Raw genomic sequence first — 11,392 nt, 5'->3', positions numbered from 1 at the left:
ATTTAAGTGGGAACCACTTAAACCAGATTGCAATTTAAGTGGGAACCACTTAAACCAGATTGCAATTTAAGTGGGAACCATTTAAATTGCGATCCAGTTTAAAAAGTAGTGGGAATGAGGCCGTTGTAGCATGAATTTTCAGAGACTAGGTCTACTTCATTCAGATGCATAAAGTGAACTGGTGCCCAGACACAACTATGTCTCTGAAAATGGATAGACAGATAGGTAGATGGGTGGATAGATAGATAGATGATAGTGTTGATACTACAGAAGGGTTTAAACATTATTATTTTCATCTTTCAAATTATTTATTTCAATTATTTAATTCAAAATATTCTTTCCCAATTTCATCCCTTCCCCTCTGCCCCAACCACCAATGAAAACATCCGCCTGAACAAGGGAATAAATGGTATTAATTTTAATAAACACGTTGGCAAGAAGACTTCAACCCCCTCTCAATGTCTGCTTTCAGGGAGAAATGCAAGGAACTGGAAATAAACAGTGTCACTTCCATTTTACATAACCTCAGTTTTAAAAAGAAATTCTTCCCCTGGACTTTTTTTTCCTCGTTCAAAAATGAGTATTTTTCCATCTCCATATTGGATGCTTGAAGGGATGGGAAGGAGGAAAAAACCACCTTCTTGGCCTGTTCTGCGATCTCCTTAAATGCACCAACTGAGAAAGGAGGAAATGGGGCAAAAAGGACATTGTTTGCATCTGGACTTCTGCTTACAGTTGGAAAAGCAAAGGGGTTACTGGAAGCGGAGGAGCGTCTGCCAAGCCTGGGGGCTCCCACATCCAGCTAACAAATGCAATTTAATCCCCATACTGTGAGAACGCATGCCAGGTTGGCTTAGCGGAGAGCGTTTGGATGGCAAAAACAGACACCACCGACACTGGGTTCCTCAATTTCTGCCTGTCTGTTTCATAACTATCCAGAGCTACTGTGGTCAGGGTTGCTCAGATTTTCAGAAGGGCTTGAAGTAGCCACTGGTCTCCAGCTGACATGGCAGAGGAGATTTTTGCAAATGGCAAGAAACTCGGGTCTCTTTCCACACCCGGCCACTTTTTCTATCAAGCAAACCCTGATCAGAAAATTCAGGGGAAATCCATAGTGCTACTTAAGATTCGGAAACTGCATCTACACTGCAGAATTAATGCAATTTGACACAGCTTGAACTGCCATGGCTCAATGTTACAGAATACTGAGATTTGCAGTTTTGTGGGATATTTAGCCATCTCTGTCAGAGAGCTCTGATGCCACAACAAACTAGAAATCCCAGGATTCAATAGGATGGCACCATAGTTAAAGCGGTTAGTGGCACCACGACTAACTCTTGTTAGTACTGCGCAGAAAGAGGCAAAGGTAAAACATTTTTAATCATTACTGTTGGAGAGTCTCAACTTTTTACTGTAGGGCAATCTCAACAAAGTTTTACTGTTGGGAAGTCTCAACTGTTGGGGAGTCCAAACATTTCTTAGTGTTACTGTTGGGGAGTCTCAACTTCTGGCATAATACCTCAAGGCAAAAACAAGCAAGATATTGTAGCAGAAATTGAGACTCCCCAACAGTTACTAAACTTGTGGTAACTTACCCAACTTCTGATATCCAACTTAAGCTGTCATAACTGCTGAATAGGTTATCAGCCTATGTTGGCTTAACTAATCCTCCATGTATGGAGGCAGTATATTTCTGGACACCAGATCTTGGGACTAAACAGTGGCAGTGGGGAAGGAGAGCTTCTCCACAAGCTTCACGGCCAGCCCTTGCTAGAAAACAAATGGTGATCTTAATGTCTACCATCTCTCATTCCCAACCTTTGGTCTTCCACATGATTTGGACTTCAGCTCCCATAATTCCTGATTGTTGGCCAAGTTGGCTCAGGCTTCTGGGAGCTGATGCCCAAAACAAATAGAAGACCAAAGGTTGGGAACCATTGCTCTAGAAATGGACCTGTTTTGAATGGACAAACACCTGTGACATCTTGCTCAGTGGATACCTGGCCCTTTCACATGTCCCCCATGCCCCACAACAAATAGTTTCCTCCCCACACACCTAAGGGACTCACCGGTCCCCAGTCGGAGACAGTCCACTGCCTGTCGCAAGGGGGCCCTGTGCAGTTCTTGTCGGCGGGCGGCTTGGTGTTGGCATCACACAACCGCTCTTCCTCGGAACATCGGATGTCTCTGCTCACAATACTCCTCTCGCCACATTTGGCCGTACACTGAGGGGTCATGCAAAGGAACCAGGATGGGGAGAGAAATACAGAAAGGTAAATGCAGCAACAGCAACCAAAAATATCCCACTTGCAACCATTCCTCAGGCAGCCCATTTCAGACTCTGCAGGGGAGGCCATTTTCCTTGTTCCACTCTATTTCCATTAGCTCATTATTAGTTTAGTGCCATCTAAGTTCACTGTGCTTTATACATTTATGCAAGAAATAAGATTGTCGGGTGAAATAAAGCACTGGGCTTTAATGTTTGTGTAGAAGAGAAAATTCGAGCAAGTGTTGCTCACATGAGAATAGCCCCTGTACAAGGATGATATATTGATTCATCATGCAAAGGGATCTTTTGGCACCTTTGAGACTAACTGTGGAAAAGATGTTGTCGCATAAGCTATTGTAAACTTGGTCGACTTCCTTAGATGCACGGAGAGCAAGTCTACAAATGCTTATGCTGTAGTCTATATAACTGAAATACTCCTTCTTCTGTGTGAATAGAATGTGATCCTGCCACAAGTGACTCAGGGGAGTTCAGGCTTTTTGTAGGGGAGGTGGAAAACTCCACAAACTCTGCAGAAAAAGACTTCTCAGTATCCACAAGTATATGCAAATATGCTGATTTTCAAACATGTGACCATCCATCTGTTTAGTATGGATTCAGATGGCTGTGAAGTTCTGAATAGATCCAACTTTGCACATGATGGTGAAGACAATTAAACATTGATGTGAATGTGAGAAAATCCAGAGCAATTCACATAGTATATTTACATGTAGACTACCCCTATGCTATAACATCTTTTGCACAGTTAGCTTCAAAGGTGCTACAAGATCCCTTTGCATCCTGATATTCCCGACTAACAAGGCTATGTCTCTGAATTCTACCCCCAGGTAGATTCATGTTGCATTTGTTTTACATTTGTGTCATTTCTATTAAGCCTATCGATAACAGGTTGCTTTTTCATTCACTGCATTTATTTATTTTTAAAATTTAACTTCTCCCTTGGAGGCTTAGCAATATATAACGTTGCAGCGGTGTGCTTTTTAGCATTCATGGTGTTCCTTTTCTCAAGCACCATTCTGCACTGTGATTTTATCCAGAGGTGGGTCTCCACATTTTATATTACTTTATTGTGAAGATGTATGTGTCACATCATACAGGGCAGGCAACCACAGCCTGGTGCTCCTAACAGCAGGGCCATCGTCTCTGTTTTTGGAAAAGAGAAAAGGAAGTTGTGATCGAAAGCCAACTTGGCACAGGACTTCAGCAGCTGGCTCCAAGTTAGATTAGTTTCGCCTTTTGGCAAGAAGACGGGAGAAACCTGCTCTTTGCATCAGCCATCTCTCCCCAACACCTCCTGAATTTGAGCGCATGAAGCACTCACTCCTCTTGAGACAATTCAACAACCCAACAGCCCGACTCAGCCAACGTGAAAGGGCAACCTGCCTTTGATATCAAACTCCAGGGTGAAGGAGGAGTCGGAAAAGCAAACAGCACAGCGGGGATTCAATGGAGAGGAAAGGAAGAGAAGTCTGCCTTGCCTCTGGCATTTGGCACAGGACCAAGGAAGAGGCCTTTCAAAGATGAACCAGAAACCTTTTCAACTTCTCACAGCCATCCTGGGAAGGCTGGCATGGCTTCCTGGCGCTGAATGCCCCACAAACAATCTAACCACCACTGATGTTCCTTTCCGATTGCAAAGATGTCCCAAGCCAGAAAGCAGCAGCTCAAGGAGGGGACAAGACAATGCAAAGAATGTGTAAAGGGGTGTAAAAATATTCAACCATTTTCCAAGAAACCCAAAGGTGTTTCCTGACTATTGTGATTCTCCCACTGAGGAAATCAAGATGCTATGAGGTTCCGAATCATTTTAATCAAATCAATCTATCATTGTGCCGAACACTAGACTAAAGTCTTGTCTTTCACAGACAATGTGGGGCTTTTCTCCAAAAATTCAGAGGAAAAAAAGAACAGCCTTTTACCCATCATTTGTCTGGGAAATCCAGACCAGTAGCAAGGACACAATGATGTGTCTGGAAATACTTTGCACTATAGGACACATGATCACCATAGGACCACCCTTTTCGTCCCAGTTACTCCGATCTTGCCACAGTGAATGTGGCATTATCGGAGTCGTTGCCGACTGGAAAACTGTGCTGCAGCTATGGGTGAATACGGGGTCCTGAGCACATCAACAGACTTAATTCTGTGATCCAAGCAAAACCTGTTGGGCTTAAAAAGTTTCTCTCTTGAATCTTATAGTTTCTGGACAGTATGTTTACCTCTGACCATTCAGACATTTCCCACTGTGGCCCACACGCTGGGTTTTTGCAGACCTTCCGCTCTTCTGGCCGAGTGATATCAGCAGATTCACACAGATCACTGTAGACGGAGCTGTCAAATCCCGGTGAGATCATCTTCCAACAGCGGACAATGCGGAACTGGTACCCTTCGCCACATGTCCGGGAGCATTCGCTCCAGCTGCTGGCTTCCCACCTAACAAAGTCAATATGGCACTTCAGGAAGGGGGCCCAGACAACAGAGCAACATTCTTGCCTAAATTTGGTCCCGATCCCACTTTTGGGATGGCAAGTTTATCCTGCCATTACTTGGTTTTGTCTTATTGTTTTAAACTTCAGTGGCTGCCATCTTGTTAGGGAGTTACGGTGGCTAAAGTCAGACTTAACACCATCTCAAATCATGTTCATTTCCAACATCACAGAGGTTGAAATTCTGTTCCAACCGAACAGTGACCAAATTCTTCCCCAGGACCCATCTTGTAACCTAAGAAAGGCCATTTCTATATTGTCAGAGAGTGGGGAGATCATTGGGGACACAACCATATGTTTTCTGTAGTGGGACACATAGCAAGGAATGTCTGGAGGAACTCAGGAAGTCCCTGTTGATATTTGTTGAAGCATGTCCAACTAGAGGAAAATAACTAGACACATCCCTGTTGATCTGCCCCACACTCTCTGACAACACAAAAATGGCCACTGCTTATAAGGTGGGTTTGAGGAAATAACATTACAATCATATGCTATGACATAGCTACACAGTATGCATACATCTCCCAATGCATAATCTCAGCCTGTCTGTTTATGCATGCTTTTAATTTTATGAAGCCCTCCAAGGAATTTAATTGTACAGTAGGACAGTGCCATAATAAATAGGACCATTCTGAGAATTACCGGTTGCAATATGGGCAGCACAATCCTAGCTTTGGAGCTATTGAAGTCTCCAAAGCAATGATATTTCCCTAGCAGAGTGAGGAGGAGTGAGCACCCATGTTTAGCCTGATGTCATAGCTCCATCCTATGGAATCCTGGGATTTGTAGTTCGTTATGGCACCAGAACTCTCAGACTGAGAAGGCGAAATACCTCACAAAAGTACAAATGTGAATTTCATAGCACTGAGCCATGACTGTTAAAGCATTTATTCTGCCATGTAAATGCTGTTTTTGTTCCTAGAGTCACCCCTGAAGTGTCAAGCATTACTCCAGCATTAATACCTAGGTTGGCATTCTCTCCCTGCGCAGAATTCATGGACAGGCTCAGGACGAGTCATGGCATCACAATACATATCATCCACTTCGATCCCATCATAGCGGATGCACATGGCATAGGTGGACATCACACCTGTGTTCAGGTAGATAGACAGATCCATCCATTATCATCCTGACTACTGGTCTTGCCAGAAATTAAACCATCGTAAACATATACATGCTCTAGAACATTCAAATACTTTTTAACCAGAGGTGTAGCTACAAGGGGAAAGGGCAAGCAAAATGAGAGCATTGTCTCTCAGTAATGAGGTATCTTGAAGATGGGACTCAAGTCTAAATACAAAATTCATTCATGTTTCATAGACACCTTATATACATAGCTTAAAGGTAATTTTATACAGTATTAAAAAAAACAAAGCTTGTGTTCACTGAACCATGTCACTATCTCAGCCATCCATGAAAAAGGTTTTGGGTTTAGGAGTATTTCAGATTTCAGAATTCCAGATAAGGGAGACTCAAATTTGTATTCCCTGCCTTTTTTCTTTGGGAGCCACAACCGTATTTCCAAGCAATGAATCCAGATTTGGAAACTAGGCCTCAAAGTAGTTCTCCATGGTGCTGAAGCTTACTCTCAAACAGCACCTTGGATAGCTCAGTAAAGGCTAGCACAAGCCTACATGGATTCACTGCTGCTCTGAAATATGAACCATCAACAATTATTGATTTTTGGAAAACCCAAGAAGGCTTTCACACTCCTTTCAGGTCAAGGCAACTAAAGAGGTGGATGTGATGGTGGCTACCATCCCTATCTGTCTGGCTCACAAAATCATCGAATCATCGAATCATAGAATCATAGAGTTGAAAGAGACCACAAGGACCATCCGGTCCAACCCCCTGCTATGCAGGAAATCACAATCAAAGCATCCCCGACAGATGGCCATCCAGCCTCTGCTTGAAGACCTCCAAGGAAGGAGACTCCATTACACTCCGGGGGAGTTTTTCCACTGTCGAACAGCCCTTACTGTCAAGAAGTTCCTTCTAATGTTGAGGTGGAACCTCTTTTCCTGGAGCTTGCATCCATTGCTCTGGGTCCTAGTCTCTGGAGCAGCAGAAAACAAGCTTGCTCCCTCCCCAATATGACAAAATGCTTCTTTTCAAGCAGAGTAAGAAGCAGGTAGAGCTGCTGTTTTTGACCATTCGCTGAGCTTCTCACACCTTACCTGTCGTACAGGTCGAACTGCAGGGTTCATGAGAGGAGAGTTTCCATCGGTACATATCTGCTGGACTCATATTTTGGCCCTTTCGGAACAGTTTCAGCCGGTTCCTAAAGAAGAATGAGCAGAAAATAAAAATGAGAATTGTCATTAAAAGTATCAGCAGGGAATGGGGAGGGAGGAAGGGGGTTGGGTCTTATTGGATTTGGGGTGAATTTTATGGTTGCTGTGCTTTAAGAAAAAATAATAATAATAATAATAATAATTTGGGATGCAATTCTTTGAATTTAAAATTTTGGGATTGTTTGGTTATAATACAACATACCTGTCCTGATCCCCAAGCAGAATCCCCAGCCCGGTTAGAGGCAGAGCTTCCACTGTCTAGAAATAGAGAGAATGGGATAAAAATACCCACAAACAGAAACAGTTCAGTTTTTTAAGATGCACACACACATACACACACATGCACACACGCGTGCACACATATATGTATATCATAGCCTTGAAGTGGAATTGCTCATTGCAAGTGAAGTTTGTTGCTGTCCTGAAAGGAAGCCACCAGATGGAATGACATTTCTTGCTCCAGAACTGGACAAATTTGCAGTGCCTTTTCCAAGAAAGGAGTTGTTTTCTCCTCTTAAGGCAGCTCTAAGAAGACACAGCACATGAGTGGGCTATTTGGCAATGGAAGAGAATCTCATTCTTCCATGTCGTAGAATGGATGACTTGAATTGCACAAACAACCACCCAGGTAGCAACTAGCAACATGCCTAATGGATTGCAAACATAACAAACTGAGGTCCACTTGCTGCCATTTCCAAGAGCCGCATTAACTGGGGAAACATTGTCTCCTTTGCATGACATGGACTGAAATGTCCAGTTGCATTTAGTCAATCAATGTGTCATTAGACTAAGAGGCTTCATGTCATAAAACTGACTTGTTTACTTGCATGAAAGGGGCAGTTCTACTTAAAGGTTGCAAAGGTTTAAATATACATATATATGTATAAGTATATACTTTTCACATGATGAAACGTCCCTGATCCCTAATCACAGAAAAAGACTAAAGGTGCAGTATTTCCGCGGCACAGAACAGAATTGTCATCCCACTTTTTCTGCTGCTGTTAAAACGTCCCAGTTTCTTTCTCTCCGTCCCACTTTCTCCTCTTTGCCCTCAGCTTCCTACAAATCCTGAAAGCTCATCACAAATATCCTTTCTGTAAATCATTGTTTTGCCTTAGCTAGCTGGCATTCCTCTTTGATTTTTGCCATCTGCCATTTTTGACCGCCAAGAGAAGAAACACAACAGATGGAGTCAATGGAGTAATTTACAGAGTATGGTAACTGACAACCACCCCGCCACTTTGAACACAGTCCATCTCAGCTAATTTCAGGACTGGATAGTCCTTGGGTGGTCACTTGTCTTGCCAGGCATAAAATGGAGAAGGCTCCTGTTCCATGAAAATAGTTTTTGCAGAAGAGCGAATTTCGGCTAGTGGACCAATAAGGGGGCAAGGTCCTACCCTTCCCAGTACTCTCAAGCAAAAGCAAACTGCTGCAACCTCTCCTAGTTCGTCTGTCCTTCCTCATAATTTTCCCCATCTAAACCACACCTTGGCATTGTTTGGCTACATGGGTTCTGGTTTTCATCTCTTCAGTTTTGAAGGGTAAGCGATCAGTCTACCAGAAGCCCTGGCAAAAAGTAAGAAGATGTGGCCTAGAATCCAAAATTCAGAGATATCTCTTCATTTACCTGTCCCTCCCTTCTGAAGCCCCAAGGTCTTGGTTGGATGCTTTTGATGCTTAAGAACCCCTGTTCTTGGGTCATAGGCTATACTGCACCTTTACAGCAAATAAACAATCGAAACTACATTCACAGCTCATTTTTAAAGCATTCAGAACGGTTACACGGCAGCATTTAAAATAGACACAGGATACAATATGGAGGAACCCAGCGGTCTCTCTGAATTGCCAAAGGGTGGCTTGTCATCATTTCTTGACAGCAGAAGCTCTGGCATTTTGCCCTTTTCCTTTCCTTTAAAGGGAAAAGGACTCCATTGTTGTTCCATGAAAACATTTTCAAGGGACGCTGCGAGGCATTTTTTGCATTTGTTTTGCTTCCGACGTACCTGGTCGACAAAGAATTTTTGCGGTTGCAAACCTGGAAGTCAGCCACTCTGAAAACAGTGGGACCTCTTGGTAAAGGTGGATAGGATTATGCTGCGTGCACCTTTACCACCAGAGGTGTTTAATCCGGTTTATATTGTTTTAGTTGATTAAACATACACCTTTTATCAGGTAACCAACACAGGAACCATTGCGGCGCTGTACCAATATGTCTTGCATTAGGTGACTGTTTGAAATCCTCAAGGAAATGGGATACAACTTATAATTTTAATAATAAAAAATCACTGCATACAGTGCAACCCATGTATGCATGGGAGATACGTTTTTGGACCTACCATGGAAATGCAAAACCATGGCTAATAGCAAGCTCTATTGAATTAAATGACTGCTGGAAGAAGTTGTTGATAGAGTCATGCTCAAGGACCAAGAGATTCCTAGACAGAACACCTCTCTAGGCATTTCTAGGTCCTCCAATGTGACTCTGTGGTCACCCTCTGCCAGAAGCATACCATAGAATTGTGCGGGAGGACCTAGAAAATGCCTAGAGAGAACATATCTTTTGGATGTGAGTAAGTCAAACTGTGGGTACTTGTCCCATGGAGATAGGGACTCATCAGTGGTGTAAGTATCTCCCTATCTGCCTTTGACAATGATATTGCTTTGTATTATTTTGTTTAAAAAATTCGGGGGAAATGAATAATAAAAGGTTCTGTGATCAAGTTCCAGCTTAACGAAGTGCCTTTATTAGAAAAGAGCAAATATCTGGACAAAATGAAAAAATGCTCAACAGCGTCCCTTCAAAAGTCATTTTAAAAGTCCTTAAACCAGGGGCATTCCCATAAAAGCAACCCTCACATGGCTGCCATCCTCGACTTTGGAGCTAACTTCCAATGATCACAAGGGAACTTCCTTTCCAGTAAAGAAAAGAAACCCAGGCACTCAATTCTTAATTCACATTGGGATGCAACCAGAGGCAGCTGATAGATCCGTCAATGCAGAGGTAGTGAATCCATTGTGCATTGTTTATTTATTGTCCTTCCTTGCCTTAATCCATGGGGAGAAGTGGCTAAGAAATAAACAGTAGTAGTAGCAGTAGCAGTAGTAGTAGTAGTATTGTGGATTGTACCACCAGTCCTCCTGAAGTTTCTCTGAATTGAATAGGAACTGTGCTAGAACCAAACTAGAGACCACTGCTGACAGATCTCATGTTCAACCTGATACAACTATGGGGGAAACTGCAGTGAAACTCAAAACATATTCACTATCTCTGTAGTAGTGGATCCACCAGCTGACCCTGGAGGCAAACTGTAAACTGACTGATGACTATCTCTGGTTTGAAGGCCCCCATGTTTTGCCACATCAAGAGGTTCCCCGTGCAATGTATAACTTACCTTCCAGACCCTAACACTAACAACCCTTGCAATATAGCGGGTTAGAGGGTAACCACCCATCATCCACCCAGCAATGTCAAAGCCAGATTCCGGTTGGAAATGCCCCTCCGCCCAAAGGCTCTTACCTGGTTTTGTGGGTTCGGTTCCCTTGAGGAATTGTGGCAGAGATGGTAGCATTTGAAAACTGGGTCTCTGAAGATGTGTTGATGGTTTTGTCGCTGCTCAACTCCAAGAACGTGCCGTTAACAATGTACGCCACGCCGTCGTCGCTGTCATCATAATCGACATAAAGACTGTCGGCGTAGGACCCAACTGAATTGGTTAGTTTCTTTGGAGCAAAGATACTGTTTGTGGTCTTGTTCTGGTTGGATTCTTTCGAGTCGGACGTCTTGTCCAAATGTTTGTGGCGAATGGAGTTCTCTGAAAGAAATTCTTTGGAAGCAAGGTGGGAGTCCAGTTCCCTCCTGTTTCCTTCGACCATGTAATTGGATTTGGTTGCATTTGAATCTGGAATGAGGCAAGAGTGAGAAAGAAAGAAAGAAAGAAAGAAAGAAAGAAAGAAAGAAAGAAAGAAAGAAATTAAAGATAATCATCATAGAACTAGAGCAAAAATGTGCTTATAGGTTCAAAAAATTGCAAAGTTTTGAATGCAAAATTTCCAATTATTTTTAATGCCTCAAAAATTAGATGCTTTGAACTTTATTGTTATGTTTTGTCTGTGCTTTGATTTTGTATCAGATCTAAACTCTGTTGGGGCCACATCTGCAATGCAGAAATAATGCAGTTCAATTTTCATCTTGGCCATGAAACCCACTGGGTGAGCTTGAGCAAGTCATACTCTCTCAGCCTCAGGGGAAGGCAATGATAAGCCTCCTCTGAACAAATATTGCCAGGAAAACCCCACGATAGGGTTGCCTTGGGGTCACCATA

The 11,392-nt window shown here is 42.9% G+C and overlaps 1 protein-coding gene across 3 annotated transcripts in view; it reads right to left on the bottom strand.

The window, feature by feature from the left end:
* Positions 1–11,392, bottom strand: part of ADAMTSL2 (ADAMTS like 2) — a 29,664-nt gene that overhangs the window by 5,076 nt on the left and 13,196 nt on the right. For all 3 annotated transcript variants that reach the window (XM_042477826.1, XM_042477828.1, XM_042477827.1), the window contains exons 12-16: positions 10,588–10,969; positions 6,951–7,054; positions 5,737–5,863; positions 4,507–4,720; positions 2,070–2,225 (exon numbers count right to left, since the gene is read on the bottom strand). In XM_042477826.1, the coding sequence (XP_042333760.1) occupies positions 2,070–2,225; positions 4,507–4,720; positions 5,737–5,863; positions 6,951–7,054; positions 10,588–10,969 (983 nt within the window). The remainder of the gene's footprint in view (positions 1–2,069; positions 2,226–4,506; positions 4,721–5,736; positions 5,864–6,950; positions 7,055–10,587; positions 10,970–11,392) is intronic.

The sequence above is a fragment of the Sceloporus undulatus genome, chromosome 7 (genome assembly GCF_019175285.1).
Source record: "Sceloporus undulatus isolate JIND9_A2432 ecotype Alabama chromosome 7, SceUnd_v1.1, whole genome shotgun sequence".
Lineage (NCBI taxonomy): Eukaryota > Metazoa > Chordata > Lepidosauria > Squamata > Phrynosomatidae > Sceloporus > Sceloporus undulatus.
Note: the sequence above shows the minus strand (reverse complement) of the source record. Positions and strands in the feature narration are given on the sequence as shown.